Source organism: Nicotiana tomentosiformis, chromosome 9 (assembly GCF_000390325.3).
Source record: "Nicotiana tomentosiformis chromosome 9, ASM39032v3, whole genome shotgun sequence".
NCBI classification, from domain to species: domain Eukaryota; kingdom Viridiplantae; phylum Streptophyta; class Magnoliopsida; order Solanales; family Solanaceae; genus Nicotiana; species Nicotiana tomentosiformis.
In genome coordinates, this window is record NC_090820.1 from 39,648,131 (window position 1) to 39,666,830 (window position 18,700).

Below are 18,700 nucleotides of genomic sequence, written 5' to 3' on the forward strand. Positions count from 1 at the left end.
TGGGTCATTACATTCTCCACCTCTAAAACAAACATTCGTCCTCGAACGGAGTTAGAAAAAGTACCTATGTTGGAAAAAAGGTATGGATATTTACTCAGCATGTCCGACTCGGACTCCTAGGTAGATGCCTCTACCGGCTGACCTCTCCAGTGCACTCGAACTGAAGGATAACTCTTAGATCTCAACTGTCGGACCTGCCAGGTTAGAATAGCCGCCGGCTCCTCCCCGTAAGTCAAATCTTTGTTCAATTAGACTGAGCTGAAATCTAACACATGGGACGGATCACCATGATATTTTCGGAGCATAGACACATGGAACACCGGATGAACCGCTGATAAACTAGGTGGTAATGCAAGCCTGTAGGCTACTTCACCCACCCTTTTAAGAATTTCAAAGGGTCCAATATACCCAGGGCTCAACTTGCCCTTCTTTCCAAGCCTCATTACACCTTTCATAGGTGAAACCCGGAGTAATATTCTTTCTCCAACCATGAATGCAATATCACGAATTTTGCGGTCGGCATAACTCTTTTGCCTAGACTGAGCTATGCGAAGTCGATCTTGAATAATCTTGACCTTATCCAAGGCAACTTGTACCAAATCGGTACCCAATAACCGAGCCTCTCCCGGTTCAAACTAGCCAACTGGCGAACGACATCGCCTTTTGTATAATGCCTCATATGGAGCCATTTGAATGCTCGACTGGTAGCTATTATTATAAGCAAACTCCACAAGTGGCAAGAAATGATCCCAAGAACCTCTAAAGTCTATAACACAAGCGCGAAGCATATCTTCCAATATTTGAATAGTGCGCTCTGACTGTCCGTCTGTCTGTGGATGAAATGTTATACTCAACTCCACCCGCGTGCCTAACTCACGCTGTACATCCCTCCATAAATGTGAGGTAAACTGCGTACCTCGATCTGAAATACTAGACACGGGCACACCGTGAAGGCGGACAATCTCACGAATGTAAATTGCAGCCAACCTTTCTGAAGAATAGGTAACTGCCACTTGAATGAAATATGCTAATTTGGTTAACCTGTCCACAATGACCCAAACTGCGACAAATTTTCTCTGGTTGGAGTCCAACAACAAAATCCATAGTGATACACTCCCATTTCTATTCAGGAATTTCTAACTTCTGAAGCAAACCACCAGGTCTCTGATGCTTGTACTTAACTTGCTGACAATTCAAACACCGAGCTACATATGTAATTATATCCTTTTTCATTCTCCTCCACCAATAATGTTGCCGCAAATCTTGATACATTTTGGCGGTATCTGGATGAATAGAATACCTAGAACTATGTGCCTCTTCAAGAATTAATTCACGAAGCCCATCTACATTAGGCACACAAATACGACCCTGCATTCGCAGAACTCCATCTTCCCCCACAACAACATGTTTGGCATCACCGTGCCGCACCGTGTCCTTAAGGATAAGTAAATGAGTATCATCATACTGCTTCTCTCTGATGCACTTATATAAAGAAGACTGAGCGACTGTGCAAGCTAGAACCTGGCTGGGTTCTAAAACATCTAACCTCACGAACTAATTAGCCAAAGTCTGAACATCTGCAGCTAATGGCCTCTCACCAATCAGAATATACACAAGACATCCCATACTCACAGCCTTTCTACTCAAAGCATCGGCCACCATATTGGCCTTTCCGGGGTGATACAAAATGGTGATGTCATAGTCTTTCAACAACTCCAACCATCTTCTCTGCTTCGAATTAAGATCTTTTTGTTTGAACAGGTACTGAAGGCTACGATGATCAGTAAATACCTCACACGAGACACCGTAGAGGTAATGCCTCCAAATCTTCAGCGCAAGAACAATGGCTGCCAGTTCTAAGTCATGAAAAGGATAATTCTTCTCGTGAACCTTAAACTACCGCGACGCATATGCAATCACCCTGCCATTTTGCATTAATACTGTACCAAGCCCAATGTGAGATGCATCACAATATACTGTATACGATCCTAAACCTGTGGGTAATACCAACACTGGCACCGTAGTCAAAGCAGTCTTGAGTTTCTGAAAACTTAACTCACACTTGTCTGACCATCTGAATGGGACACCTTTCTGGGTCAGTCTGGTCAATGGGCTTGCTATAGATGAAACCCCTTCCACGAACCGACGATAATAACCTGCTAAACCCAGGAAACTCCGGATCTCTGTAACTGAAGTAGGTCTAGGCCAATTCTGAACAGCCTCAATCTTCTTAGGATCCACCTTTATGCCTTCTGCCGATACATGCCCCAAAAAGGCAACTAAGTCTAACCAAAACTCACATTTTGAAAACTTGGCATATAACTGATTTTTCTTCAAAGTGTGAAGCACACTTCGAAGATGCTGCTCATTCTCCTCTCGACTGCTGGAGTAAATCAAGGTATCATCAATGAATACAACCACAAAAGAATCCAAATAAGGCTTGAACACCCGATTCATCAAATCCATAAATGTTACTAGGGCATTTGTCAACCCAAATGACATCACTAGGAATTCGTAATGCCCATACCGAGTCCGAAAAGCTATTTTAGGGACATCAGATGCTCTAATCTTCAACTGATGGTAACCAGACCTCAAATCAATCTTCAAAAATACCTTGGAACCCTGAAGCTGATCAAATAAGTCATCAATTCTTGGCAGCGGATATTTATTTTTGATAGTGGCCTTGTTCAGCTACCGATAATCTATACACATCTGCATAGAGCCATCTTTCTTCTTTACAAATAATACTGTTACACCCCAGGGTGAGACACTGGGTCTAATGAATCCCTGATCAAGCAAGTCTTGTAACTGCTCTTTCAATTCCTTCAACTCTGGCAGGGCCATACGGTATGGTGGAAAAGAAATGGGCTAAGTGCCCGAAGCCAAATCAATACAGAAGTCAATATCTCTGTCGGGTGGCATCCCCGACAAATCTACAAGAAATACTTCTGAAAATTTACGAACAACTGGTACTGAGTCCATAGAAGGAACATCCGCACTGGGATCACGAATATAAGCCAAATAGGCTAGACACTCTTTCTCTATCATACGCCGAGCTTTCATATAAGAAATAACCCTGCTGGCAGAATGACCAGGAGTTTCTTTCCACTCTAACCGAGGTAACCCCGACATAGCTAGGGTCACTGTCTTGGCATGACAATCCAATATAGCATGATAAGGGGACATCCAATCCATACCCAAGATGACATCAAAATCTACCATATCAAGAAGTAGAAGATCCACACTAGTCTCAAGATTACCAATAGTAACCACACATGAATGGTAGACATGATCTACTATAACAGAGTCTCCCACCGGTGTAGATACACACACAGAAGCACTCAGAGAATCACAAGGCACAACCAAATACGAAGCAAAATATGAGGACACATAGGAATAAGTAGATCCTGGATCAAATAGAACTGAAGCATCTCTATGGAAAACTGGAATAATACCTGTGGTCACGGCATCAGATGACTCGGCCTCAGGCCTAGCTGGAAAAACATAAAATCGGGGCTGGGTCCCACTACTCTGAACTGCGTCCCTGGGACAGCCTCTAACTAGCTGGCCTCCACCTCTAACGGTCTGACCTCCACCTCTAATGGCCTGACCTCCACCTCTAGCTGCTTGACCCATACCTCTAGCTGGCTGATTAGGCGGTGAAGCAACCGGTGTCGGTATGATGGCACGAGAATCTTTCCGAAATCTGTTACTCGCCAATCAAGGGCAATACCTCCTGATGTGACCAATGTTTCCACATTCATAACACCCATCCTGATGATGTGGCTGCTGAAGCTGAAGCTGACCCAAATGGGCCGGATAACCGCTGTAGTGACTCTGGAGTGGTGATGCACTGATAAGAGCTGAATGTGCACTGAATGTTGGCTGCCCAGAGTAAGGCATAATAGGACCGTTACTCTCTGAAGCACCGGGAGATGCATGAAGTGCTGAATGAAATGGTCTGGGAGGATAACCCCTACTAAAATTACCCCTGCCTCCAGACGAGGCACCACTGAAACCACCGAACTGATGAGGCCTCTTATCAAACCTATGCCCTCTCTCTTGTGTAAGAACCATCTCGATCCTTCTCACGACATTAGCAGCCGCCTGAAAAGAAATCTCACTTCCGGTCTCCTTGGCCATCTGAAGCCTGATAGGGTGAGTGAGTCCCTCAATAAACCTCCTCACTCTCTCTCCCTCAATAGGTAGTAAAAGGAGAGCATGATGGGCCAAATCCACAAAACGGGACTCATACTGAGTAACAGTCATACTGCCATGCTGTAGACGCTCAAATTGCTTGCGGAATTCCTCTCTCAGTATGATAGGAAGGAACTTCTCAAGAAATAGCTGAGAGAACTGTTCCCAGGTAAGTGCAGGTGATCCAACTTGTCTGGTCAATGTATAATCTCTCCACCATCTCTTGGCGGACCCGTCATCTAAAATACAGCAAAATCAACCCCATTGGTCTCAACTATACCCATGTTCCGCAGCACCTCGTGGCAGTGTTCAAGATAATCCTGTGGGTCCTCAGAATGTGTGCCACTGAAGTGAACTGGAAAGAGCTTAGTAAACTTATCCATTCTCAATAAGGCCTCAAAAGACATGGCGAGCCTATCACCGGTCTGTGCTGCAACAACTGGCTGAACTAGCCCAACTAGCGGGGCTGCTGGAGCCTGATTCTGGGGAGCCATCTGCTCCCGAGCGGGAGTAGTGGGAGTTTGTGCTCCTCCCCCAGCCTGTGAGACGGCTGGTGCCACTGGAAATGTACCATTATGGGCTACGCCCTCCATAAGACTTACCAAACGGACTAGAGTGTTTTGAAGTACTAGAGTGGCTATGAATCCTTCTGGGACCTGAACTGGTCCAACTGGTACATTTTGAACTAGAACTTCCTCTTGAAGGTCCACCTGAGGTCCTACAACAGGTGCAGGTGCTCGAGCTCTGAACTGAGCTCTACCTCGGCCTCTGCCTCGGCCTCTAGCACGACCTCGGCCTTGACCTCTACCCCTGGCCATAGTTGCCACTGGGGGTTCTGGTCCTTGTCCATCGGTATAGGTATTACGTGTTCTCACCATCTGCGAGAGAATAAGAGTAGAATGATTCAATAATCGATGATAGAATAAAATCCTACTATAGAATAAGAAAGAAGTGATGTTGTTCCTAAACTTCATAACCTCTGAGAGATAAGTACAGACGTCTCCGTACCGATCCTTCAGACTCTACTAAGCTTGTTCATGACTCGTGAGACCTATGCAACCTAGTGCTCTGATACCAACTGTCACGATCCAAAATTCCCACCTTCGGACCGCGATAGTGCCTAACATTTCACTTGCTAGGCAAGCCAACGTTAGAATAATATTATCCATTTTTAAAATGATTTTTAAATTTATTAATAACAAAGAACAATTGCGGAAGTAAATTCTGAAATATAGTGAATAATCCATAAAAATAACGGTGTCTAAATACCACCCCAGAATTGATGTCACAAGTGCACGAGCTTCTAGTATAAATACAAATAAAGGTCTGAATAAAATAAAGCTATCTGGAAACAAACACACAGCTAAAGTAAAATATACGGTGACTTCAGAACTGCGGACGATGTGCAGTTATACCTCAAGTCTCCTCCGAGTAACTGAAATACGAGCAAGTCTATAGTACGCCGTTGGGACCGACTCCGAAATCTGCACAAGAAGTGCAGAGTGTAGTATCAGTACAACCGATCCCATGTACTGGTAAGTGCTGAATCTAACCTCGACGAAGTAGTGACGAGGCTAAGGCGGGTCACTTACATTAACCTGTACACTATATTAGTAACAACAACAAATTATAGAAATAAATCAGGTAACTCATTTATAATAATTGAAGTCAACTCAACAATCATAACCAATTATTATTTCCATCATTTTCTGTTGCAGCGTGCAACCCGCTCTCACAATATATTCACATTCAAAAACCCGCTCTCAAAATATATTCATTTTCAATCCTCTCATATAATTATTTAATCAAGTATATATATTGACTTTTAAATAAGTCTATTGCGGCGTGCAATCCGATCCCCCAAATATTGACTTTTAATAAGTCTGTTGCGGCGTGAAACCCGATCCTCCAATATGGACTTTTTAATAAGTTTGTTGCGGCGTGCAACCCGATCCTCCAATATATCCATTTACCAATTCTTATAGAAGAAATTTTTCCAATAAATACAACAATTAATATAAAATTATAAGACAACAAGCATACAATAATTATGATTTAATTATGAAACAAACAATGATAAATAACAAATTATTATGGAAATCAGGGTGAAAATAGTCAGTTTAATATTTAATATGCTATATGTCAAATAACAATTAAGACACATAATTCAAATAACATGTAACAATTAATGCAGGAATTCAAGAATTAATATTTGACAAAGAATAGGAGAGAAACAATTATTATAATAATTAATTTATAATTCAAAACGATTTATGATTTTTCAAGTAATTATGCAAATAATTAATTTGACGACGTATAGACACTCGTCACCTCGCCTATACGTCGTTCACATGCATTTCACATAACAAATAGTTTAAGGGTTCTATTCCCTCAAGTCAAGGTTAACCACGACACTTATCTCACTTTGTAAATTCCAATCAATTAATCGACCACAACTTTTCCTTTTACATTTGTCTCCAAAAGCTTCAAATCTATTCACAAACAATTTGATATACTCAATACAAATTATAGGAAGTAATTCCATATGAATTTACTAATTTTTCGGATAAAAATCCGAAATTTATTAAAATATTTGACAGTGGAACCCACGTCTCAAATCTAGGAAAAACTTACGAAATCTGAACACCCGTTCTGATATGAGTCCAACCATACAAAATTTATCAAATTCCGATATCAAATGGACCTTCAAATCTTAAATTTTCGTTTTTGGAAGATTTTATAAAAAACTGATTTTTCTTCCCTAAATTCACGGATTCATGATGTAAATGAGTATGAAATATAATCAATATAGGATAAGGAATACTTACCCCAAGAATCATACTCTTAATCACCCATCATTACCCAAACTCGAAATTGAAGATTAGGGGTTAGAACCTTACCTCTTTGATGAAGAACTTAAGTGATTTCTTGTTGGATTTGAAGGCTTGAACAAGAATTTGATGAACAAAACACTTCATCTACTTCCTCTCTCTAGAATACTCTCACTTCTCTCTAAAAAAGCTCAGATAATTGCTCCAAAATAAACCCCAAAACCTATTTATCAAAATGGGGTCGAGTTATGAAAATAGAAAAATTAACCCTCTGAACTCAGTTATGCGGTCGCACAATGGATCGCACAATTGGTGTGCGGGTCGCACAATGATCGCACAAATCGGTGCCAAGAACTGGGCTGTTCTGGACCATTTTGCGACCAGTTTGCGGTCGCATAACCATTTCGCGATCGCATAATGGTCGCATAGTGATCGCATAATTGCTCGCAGAATCACATTCTGACAGCCTTTGGTAATTTAGTCATAACTTCTTGTACGAATGTCCAAATGACGAACGGTTTGAAGTGTTGGAAATTAGACACATAGAAATTTCTTTTGATAGGTAATACACCATATAACTCTTCATATCAAGAGATGTATTCTCGTTTTAAATTAGATCTTGTGCGAACTCACTTGAAATCTTAGTCTTATGAAAATTTTAATTTCTACATTCGATGCCGAAATATAGTGAATCAAGTCCGATTGACCTCAAATTTTTCACACAAGTCATAAATGACATAACTGAGCTATAAAAAATTTCGGAACTGGATTCCGACTCTGATATCAAAAAGTCAACCCCGTGGTAAAACTTGAAAATCTTTAGCCTTTAAATTACTAGTTTCCGTTAAATGGTCATAACTTGAGCTAGGGACCTCCAAATTAAATTTCTGGCATACGCCCAAGTCCCAAATCACAATACGGAGCTACCGGAACTGTCAAAATACTGATCTTGGTCCGTTTGCTCAAAATATTGAACAAAGTCAACTCAGTTGAGTTTTAAGACACTAGTTCACATTTTAATCCATTTTTCATATAAAAACATTATGGAAAAACTTCACACGCAAGTCGGGGAGTGACAAATAGTACTTTTCGAGGTCTTAGAACGCATAATTAATTATTAGATTTAAAAATGATATTTTGGGTCATCATATTACTATTCTTCTTTACTGTATGTAATACTCAGTGCACAATTGAAAACCGAAATTAAGAATTATAAAAGTTGGATGAATAGAAAAATAACCTTGATAAAGAAGGGAAGTGGGTGCAAAAGAAATAAATAAATAAATAATAATAATAATAATAATAATAATAATAATAATAAGGTTTGACATAAGTAGGATGTATGTAATTTTCTGCATATCTTCCGGGCATCAAACAATTTGGTGTGGGGTGTGTGGGGGGGGGGGGGGTAAAATCAAATAAAAAATGAAAAAAAGAAAGAAAGATAAAAGACTTTCTTAGTCTCTGAGAAATGCCAAATCGCCTTTTTCAGTTCCTACTTTATACTTGATATAGATTAGTGGCCTAGCCTTCGGTTAAGGACCTTAGTTGAGATGCATCATATAAGAAAATCATAAAAAATCTGAAACAAGAATTATGCATGTACACTAATTAAATGCTTCCTGACACATCATATTTTAGGGGTATTGTTAATAGCAAATGCAACTGATAGGTAAGCTATTGAAATTCTTACTGCAAAAAACTATTGCACCAATTTGAATTAAGACTACATTGATAACAAGACATGACAGCCTCTTCTTGCAATATTAGCAATGAGCACACACCTAGATAACAAAAAAAAAGTACTCAAATTTCGTAAAACCAATAGTAGTTACACGACATATGCTAGGCTAGGTTGATGTCATGTCAAAATAGCGGATGTGGTGGTGACAAGCAATACATGCCTCCTCAAGTTGATAGAAAGAGAATGATTCTTTAGTCTTGTCGTCCATGCCATCTATGCGTATTGAAGGGATAGGGCAAATGACCGAGAATCAACTTTGTATCTCCTAAGCAGTATGAGGTCAAATTATATCTTGTTATCTTCTTTGGTTACCATTATCATGTTGATTCGGTGCAAGAATTGAATTCATATGGTTTTCAGTAAATTAAAAACTTGATCGTTCTATGCCAGATATTTCATTCTATATCCCCTCCATGGCCATAAGATATATGTCACCCAATCATCAAGTGCATCTTCCCCGAAGGATGACTCATCTTAACTCGTGTTGTGGATGAGGTGAATCTAACGCATCCAACAAGATTAATTGTAGCGATAATTATATCTTGATTCACAGGTACTTGTGGAAGCCCAACGCCCTCCCATCCATCTAACGCATTCCCCAATCCCACTTTTCCATTGTCTTTCCCTCCCACTTCAACTCCTGTTGGATTTCCAACGACATGCTTAGCAAGAGCCATGTACTTCAATGTCAATAATTTTGTTGAATTTCTTTGTTTTCTCCCCTTTCAGTAGTATGGCTAGTATGCTCAAGATAAAATGGAATCATATGACTTTAATTTTCTTAAATGAACAAAATCATGAGTAAGAACGAAAAGATTTTTACAAAACAAAGTGAAACAAAATTTTCCATAACTAGATTAACTACATTGGATTAGACTTAGTCCAATCCCTTTTTCTTAAAATATCCGCATCACATATCATGGTTTCTATCCAAGTTGTAGTGCTGGTGAGTTTCACAAATTGTTTTTAATATTAAAATAGTTGGATAGCTAGAATCGTCTTAATATAACAAGTTGAATCGTAAAGTTAGTGAGATGTATAAGACATTGACATTTATGTTTAATTTGTCACGTATGATTAATTACTTTAAAATCATAAGCATAAATATGCTTTGTTGTAATATATTTTACAAGCCATATAATAGAGGGGAAGTGCATATATAGTCGACTTTTTTACCCCTATTTAAGACATAGTCAAATTCCATAGATTTTTTCAAGTTTAGTTGCTTCAAAATCAGTTCAGGCCCGCAATTTTTCTCTCTCTTTTTAACTCTAAAACATTTGATGACTGAATTTTAATGAGCCTCAATTCTAGATAGATTAGTTATGAAAGATAAGCATAGTGAACGAATAGTGGCAGCAAATAAGTTTGGCGAGCAACAGAACAAGCAGCAAAATATGAGAGGTTGTAATGATCCGGTCGGTCATTTTGAGTGTTGTAGCCCCGTTCTCTTATTTACCATTTATTTCATGCTTAATGGTTGTTATGTGACTTGTCGGGGTAGTTGGTTCGGTTCAGGGGATGTTTCGGAATGAGTTGAGACACTTAGTCTTAAGGTTGGAAGCTTAAATTGAAAAGGTTGACCGGATGTTGACCTATGTATAAATAGTTCCGAAATTGAGTTTTGATGGGTCCGATAGCTCCATAGAGTGATTTTGGACTTAGGAATATGTCCGGATAGTGGTTTGGAGGTCCGTAGTGGAAATTGGCTTGAAATGACGAAAGTTAAAAAATTAAAAGTTTTGGAAATTGAGAAGTTTAACCGAAAGTTGACTTTGTGGTTGTCAGGCTCGGATTTTGGTTCCGGGAGTTGGAGTAGGTCCGTTGTGTCAATTATGACTTGTGTGCAAAATTTGAGGTCAACCGAACGTGATTTGATAGGTTTCGGCATTGATTGTAGAAGTTGGAATTTCTTACTTTTCATTAGACTTGAATTAAGGTGCGATTCGTATTTTTGATATTGTTTGATGTGATTTGAGGCCTCGACTAAATTCGTATCGTATTTTAGGATTTGTTGGTATATTTGGTTGAGGTCCCGGGGGTCTCGGGTGGATTTCAGATGGTTAACGGATCAAATTTTAGACTTAGGAGATTGCTGAAATTTTTCTAGTGCACATGTCTGGTTTCCTTATACGCGATCGCGTGGTAGCTGGGTTTTTGTTCTACGTGTTCACGAGTTGAGGACTGTGATCGTGTAGTTGAGTGAAACAATGAATCACGAACACGTGGTTAAGGTCGCGATCGCGTAGAGTTAATGTGGTGGAAGCTCGATCACACGCATTTGTTCATCGCGAACGCGTGAAGTCGTTCGCGACTGCGTATGTTTGAGGGACAGTGCATCGCGTTCGCGTAGAGATTTTTGCGTTCGCGTAAGGTACATTTGTAGGGAAGCATAGTTGTGCTTCGCGATCGCGAAGCATTTTCCGCGATCGCGAGTAAGGACACCTGGGCAGAACGTAAATATTTTAAAAACGAGGGTTTGAGTCATTTTACAAAATTTGATTTTGGGAGCTTGGATTGAGGCGATTCTTGGAGAGATTTTCAAGGGAGTGATTGGGGTAAGTGATTCTTACTTAGTTTTGATTAAATTCCATGATTAAATTTTTGATTTCATCATTTAATTAGTGATTTGGGTTCAACAATTGGAAAAAAAATGGAGGAAACTTATCTGATTTGAGTAATTTTGGTATGTTGGACTTGTGGCTGAATGGGTGTTCAAATTTTGTAACTTTTATCAGATTCTGAGACGTTGGCCCGTGGGTTGAGTTTTGAGATAACCTTTTGACTATTGGTTAAGAACTTTTATATGGAATTGATTCCTATAGCTTGAGTCGATTGTATCGAATTATTTGTGGATAAATTCGAGGTGTTCGGAGGCCGATTCGCGAGGAAATGGCTTGCTAGCAGAGTGATTCGATTTGCTTGAGGTAAGTATCGTATTTAAACTCAGTTAAGGCACCAATTGCCTGAATTGTTATGATAACCACATACTATTATGTGCGCACGGGCATGGTGATGAGCCCATGTGCGAGCACCGGGATTATATATATTCATGTTTGGGTTGTGCTCGGGCCCTTATAAGCCTCTGTGCCGTGTGTGAAACTTGTATTTCCTTGATCATTTATCTGATTTACTTGTTTACTTCCTCTACATGACATAATACTGTTTGAGTAGGGTATTTGAGAAACAGTGCACATGCATATACGGATATTCTTTTTACGAAGTCTTATGAGTTAGCTTTAAATATTGTGTTGTGTTGGTCAAAAAGGGCAGAATTACACTAAATTAACTAGTATCCTCAATAATTTAAGCTTCTCTTACCTTGCCTTATTTATTTGCGATACTTATTGAGTTGGTTGTACTCACACTACACCTTGCACCTCGTGTTCAGATCCAGGCATTTTCGGATACGGTGATTGTTGATCGTGCATCCTTACCTGTTCGAAGATCATCGAGGTAAGCTGCTTTGGCATTCGCAGACCTTGACTCTCCTTCCCCTATCTTTCAGTTTTATTTATTCAGTTCTTCTTTCTTGGACAGTGTATCGGACTTAATATTGTATAGATGCTCATGTACTCATTGACACCCTGGTTTTGGGAAACTCCTGTATCGAGTTGTGATGGTTTTATCCAGTTTTTATGTGTTGTTTTTGCTTATTTTCCCCTGTTTTAGTATATTTTAAATTTGAAAGTGCTGGGATGTATGAGTTGTCAGCTTGCCTAGTATCATGATAGGCGCCATCACGACATGTTGCATTTTGGATCGTGACAAGTTGGTATCAGAGCCTAGGTTACATAGGTCTCACTAGTCATAAGCAGGTTTAGTAGAGTCTTGTAGATCGGTACGGAGATGTCCGTACCTATCTTCGAGAGGCTGCTGAATCCTTAGGAAAACTTCACATTCTTATATTCTTGTCATGCGAACTTGTTTGTTCCGAGAACTAAACTTCTATTATTCTATTCTCTAACAGATGGTGAGGACACGTGCTACCGGACCGGACGGACAGTCGCCAGTACCACTAGTTAGGGCCACGAAAGGTCGGGGCCGTAGTAGGGGCCGATGTGCAGCTCGTACAGCAGCTAGAGTAGCACCTGCAGATCCATCAGTTGCTCCAGCTCAGGAGCAGGTTCTAGATGTGGTTGAGCCAATGGGGCCAGCTCAGGCACCAGCTGTGCCCATTGTGATTCTAGGCCTTCAAGAGCTTTGTCTCTTAAATGTTTGCACTAGCCTTGCTCAGGCGGTTTCTGTTCAGACCGCGCCAGCCACTTCTCAGGCCGGGGGAAGTACTCAGACTCTCGTCACCCATACTCCAAAGCAGGTGGTTTCGGGACTTCTGACACCGGGGGTACTACCAGCTAGGGCTGGGCATATATCGGGTGTAACTGATAGCCCGAACCGATAAAATACTATTGGATTATCGATATCGGGTTATTGGGTAAATAGTTCGATAACGGTTTAATGCTATTTGACTATTGGGTTATCAGTTCGGGTCTCGGCTTGTCCAATTTTATTAACGGTTTAACCGATAGACCAATAAGCTTTTACAAAATTATAATTATACCCAGTAAGTATATAAAGCCACTTTATGGCTTCATTCTCTCAATTCTCTCGGCAATTACTCTTCATCTTCAGACCTTAATCTTTAGAGTAAGTTTTAAACTTTTTTAGATTTTTCATCTTAATTCTTCAGTTATGTTGTTAAGATATTTAGTTTTAAATTTTAAAGAACTAATTGACCAGATATTTAGTTTTTCTATTTGTTTATTTTGTTGTACTGATTCTTTAGTTTTCACAAAATTAGAATTTTATTATTTTTCTGTGAATTATGCCTGCCCTTAGTGAGATAGTTAGTAAGATTAGATTGTTGAATGTTTTATTCCTTACTCCTACTAAATTATAACTTTGAAAATTGAGATCATTCATTGAGATTTTCAAATGCAAAGAAAATTTTCTTTTCTAAAGTTGAAGTTTAATCCCTCTTTTCTTAAGAACAAAAATACAGTTCCTTTCTTTTAACAGCATGACACTATTTCTATAATAAAAACATGAAATTTTTGGATATGTTTTATTCTTATCGGGTAAACCGATAACTGAACCGATAAGGATCTATACCCGACTAACTGATACCCGATAACTGATATCTTATCAGTTCGGTTATCGGTTTAGCATATTTATAAACCGATAACCGATATGCCGGACCGATAACATTCACAACCGAACTGAACCGACTGATACCCACCCCTACTACCAGCCCAGCCGGTCGCCACAGCTCAGGTCCAGGTGGTTCTCGTTATGAGTGATGATGAGCAGAAGAGACTAGAGAGATTTGGGAGACTCCAGCCTCCATCATTCAGTGGGGCTGAGTCAGAAGATGCCCAAGACTTTTTGGATAGGTGCCACCAGATTCTTCGCACGGCGGGTATTCTGGAGACTAGTGGAGTCTCCTTTACTACTTTTCAGCTATCAGGGGTTGCCTTCAGATGGTGGGAGGCCTATGAGAGGCGCATGCCAATCGGTGAAGCTCCACTTTCATGGCATGAGTTCTCCGTTATCGTCTTGGAGAAGTTTGTGCCACAGAACCACAGAGAGAAGCTGCACATGCAGTTCGAGCAGCTGCTTCAGGAGGGCATGTATGTGACCCAGTGTGAGACAAATTTTTTAGAGTTGGCTCATCATGCAGTTTGGTTGGTTCCCACTGAGAAGGAGATGATTAGGAGTTTCATCGATGGCCTTACCTATCAGTTGCATTTTGTTATGACTCGAGAGACTGTACCAGGTGCTACGTTCGATGAGGTGGTTGATATTGCTCGGCAGCTAGAGATGGTCCGTAGTCAGGAGTGTGAGGAGAGGGAGTACAAGAGGCCTCGTGGTTTGGGTGGTTTCAGCGGTATATCTTTGGGGGGTCAGTCCCACCACAACAGGGGTAGTCCTTATAGGCCCGCTCAGACGGCTCGTCCAGCTCATCGTGGTGCATCAGTTAGCCACAATCTTATAGTGCTTGCTCGGGCCAGTCTTCATTCAGTGCATTACCAGTGCAAATTCTCACCATGCCTCGTCTACTCAAGTTTCTACCCGCAGTTCCTCGGATTATTAGGAGTAGCAGCTCCGTCAGAGGAGGGGTTATTTCGAGTGCGGAGACTTGTGTCACCTCAAGAGGGATTGCCCTAGATTGTTGAGTGGGGTTTCACAGTAGAGTTCTCAGTCGATAATACCAGCACCAGCAGTTATACCACCCGCTCATCTAGCTCGGGATGGGGCCTAGGCAGCTAGATGTCGCCCTAGAGGGGAGGTCGATCAGGTGGTGGTCATGCTCGATTTTATGCTATTCCCTGCCAGGCCAGAGGCCGTTGCTTCAGATGCAGTGATCACAAGTATTGTTTTAGTATGTCACAGAGATGCTTCCACATTATTTGACTCAGTTCCACTTATTCCTATGTGTCATCCTATTTTACTCGTTATTTGGATCCGCCCCGTGAGTCTTTAGTTTCACCTATTCATGTATCTACGCAGGTGGGCGATCCTATTATTGTAGATCGTGTATATCGGTCGTGTGTGGTGACTATTAGGGATTAGAGACTAGAGTTGATCACTTATTGCTTAGTATGGTCGATTTCGATGTGATATTGGGTATGGATTGGTTGTCTTCAGGTCATGCTATTCTTGATTGTCACGCCAAGAACGTGACGTTGGCGATGCCAGGGTTGCCAAGGATCGAGTGGAGATGTTCTCTAGATTATGTTCCCAGAAGGGTGATTTCATATTTGAAAGCCAAACGGATGGTTGGGAAGAGGTGTTTGTTATATTTGGCCTTTGTGAGGGATGTTGGTGCTGATACCCCTACTATTGATTCTGTTATGGTGGTGTGAGACTTTTTGGATATGTTTCTGCAGACTTGTCGGGCATGCCGCTCGACAGGAATATTGAATTTGGTATTGACTTGGTGCCGGGCACTCATCCCATTTTTATTCCTCCGTATCGTATGTCACTAGTTGAATTGAAGGAATTGAAAGAGCAGGTTTAGGAACTTCTTAATAAAGGGTTTATTAAGCCTAGGGTGTCTCCTTGGGGTGCACCGGTTCTGTTTGTGAAGAAGAATGATGGTACTATGCGGATGTGCATCGACTATAGGCAGTTGAACAAAGTTACAAGCAAGAACAAGTATCCTTTGCCGTGCATTGATGATCTATTTGACTAACTTCAGGGAGTGAGGGTGTTATCTAAGATCGATTTGAGGCCTGGGTATCACCAGTTGAAGATTCGGGACTCGGATATTCTAAAGACGACATTCAGGACCCGTTATGGTCATTATGAGTTCCTTGCGATCTCTTTTGGGCTGACCAACGCTGCAGCAACATTTATGCATATGATGAACATGTATTTCAGCCATATCTCGACTTGTTTGTCATAGTATTCATTGATGATATCCTGTGTACTCACATAGCCAGGAGGTGCAAGCCCAGCATTTGAGGATTGTACTAGAGTGGCTGAGGGAAGAGAAGCTTTATGCCAAGTTCGCCAAGTGTGAGTTTTAGCTTAGTTCGGTGGCGTTCTTGCAATACGTGGTGTCCAGTCATGGGATTAAGGTGGATCTAAAGAATATATAGGTGGTTCAGAGTTGGCCCAGACCGTCCTCAACTACTGATAGTCAGAGCTTTCTCATCTTGGTCGGTTATTATAGTCGTTTCATGGAGGGTTTCTTTTCGATTGCAGAGCCTTTGATCAAATTGACCCAGAAGGGTGCTCCATTCAGGTGGTCGGATGAGAGTGAGGAGAACTTTCAGAAGCTCAAGAATGCCTTGACCACACCTCCAGTTCTAGCTTTGCCATCAGTTTCTAGCTCTTATACAGTGTATTGTGATGCTTCTCATATTGTTATTGGGCGTGTCTTGATGCAGGAGGGTAGAGTGATTGCTTATGCTTCGCGCCAGTAGAAGCCCTATGAGAAGAACTACCCTTTTCATGATTTGGAGTTGGCAACCATCGTTCATGCATTGAAGATTTGGAGGCATTATCTCTATGGTGTGTCTTGCAAGGTATTTAGGATTATCGGAGTCTCCATCACTTGTTCAAACTAAAGGATCTAAATCTGAGACAACGAAGATGGTTGGAGTTTCTACAAGACTATGATATTACCATTCTGTATCATCCCAGGAAGGCCAATGTGGTGGCCGATGCCTTGATTAGAAAGGCGGTGAGTATAGGTAGCCTTGCATTTATTCCTGTTGGTGATAGACCAATTGCAGTCGATATTTAGGCCTTGGCCAACCAGTTCATGAGATTAGATGTTTCGTAGCCCAGTCGGGTTCTAGCTTGTGTAGTTTCTCGGTCTTCCTTATATGATCGCATCAGAGAGCGCCAATATGATGATCCATATTTGCTTATCCTTAAGGAAACGGTTCAACAAGGTGATGCCAAGGATGTTACTATTAGGGATGATGGGGTGTTGATGATGTAGGGTCGTATTTGTATGCCTAATGTAGATGGATTATGTGAGTTGATTCTTAAGGAGGCCCACAGTTTGCGGTTTTCCATTCATCCGGGTGTTGCGAAGATGTACCAGAACTTGAGGCAGTACTATTGGTGGAGGGAGATGAAGAAGGATATAGTAGGGTTTGTATCTCGGTGTCTAAACTGTCAGCAGGTGAAGTATGAGCATCAAAGATCGGGCAGATTGCTTTAGAGGCTTAAGATTCCTGAGTGGAAATAGGAGTGTATCACCATAGATTTGGTAGTTAGGCTCCCACGGACATCGAGAAAGTTTGATGCTATTTGGGTGATTGTGGATCGGTTGACCAAGTCCACGCATTTCATTCCAGTTGGGACTACTTATTCTTCGGAGCGGTTGGCTGAATTTTACATCAGCGAGATTGTTCGCCTTCACTGTGTGTCGGTGTTCATAATTTCAGATCGGGGCATGCAGTTTACATCACAATTTTGGAGAGTAGTGCAACGAGAGTTGGGAACACAAGTTGAGTTGAGTACAACATTTCACCCTCAGACGGACAAACAGCTCGAGCCCATTATTCATATATTGGAGGATATACTACGCGCCTGTGTCATAGATTTTGGGGGTTTATGGGATCAATTTTTGCTGCTCGCAGAGTTTTCCTTCAACAACAGCTACCAATCGAGCAATCAGATGGCCCTGTATGTGGCGTTGTATGAGAGATGACGTCGGTCTTTGATGGGATGGTTTGAGCCGGGTGAGGCTAGGCTACTGGGTACTGACTTGGTTCAGGATGCTTTGGACAAGGTTAAATTGATTCAGGATCGACTTCGCACGGAACAGTTTAGACAGAAGAGTTACGCCGATCGGAAGGTTCGTGATGTTTCTTACATGGTACATTTTGAGGGAGAAGGTAATGATCAAGGTTTCACCCATGAAGGGTGTTATGAGGTTCGGGAAGAAGGTCAAGTTGCGCCTTCAGAATATTGGGCCATTTGAGGTGCTTCAGAGGATTGGAGAGGTGGATTACAAGCTTGCCTTGCCGCCTAGTCCATCGGGTGTTCATCCAGTATTTCATGTTTCTATGCTCCAGAAGTATGTTAGCGATCCGTTTTATATTTTGGATTTTAGTATAGTTCAGTTGGATGGTGATTTGACTTATGATGTGAAGGGGTGGCCATTTTGGATCGGTAGGTTCGAAAGTTAAGGTCAAAAGACATAGCTTCAGTGAAAGTGTAGTAGAGAGATCAGCCAGTTCAGGAGGATATTTGAAAGACCGAGTGGGAGATGTGGAGCAGATATCAATGCGTATTTGAGACTCCGGGTATGTTTATAGACTCGTTCGAGGACGAACGTTTGTTTAAGAGGGAGAGGATGTAACGACCCGGCCGGTCATTTTGAGTGTTGTAGCCTCGTTCCCCCATTTACGGCTCATTTCATGCTTAATGGTTGATATGTAACTTGCCGGGGTAGTTGGTTCGG

General features: G+C 41.2%; 1 protein-coding gene across 1 annotated transcript; it reads left to right on the forward strand.

Annotated features, from left to right (window-relative positions):
- The first annotated feature begins 14,064 nt into the window (after nucleotides 1-14,064).
- Nucleotides 14,065-14,940, forward strand: LOC138898636 (uncharacterized). The gene has a single exon (XM_070184716.1). It carries the CDS (start codon nucleotides 14,065-14,067, stop codon nucleotides 14,938-14,940), a length of 876 nt encoding a protein of 291 aa, XP_070040817.1.
- Nucleotides 14,941-18,700: the final 3,760 nt, after the last annotated feature.

Excerpts from the sequence above, each read along its gene's own strand:
- LOC138898636 (XM_070184716.1), top strand. The coding sequence starts at position 14,065 with ATGAGTGATGATGAGCAGAAGAGACTAGAGAGATTTGGGAGACTCCAG.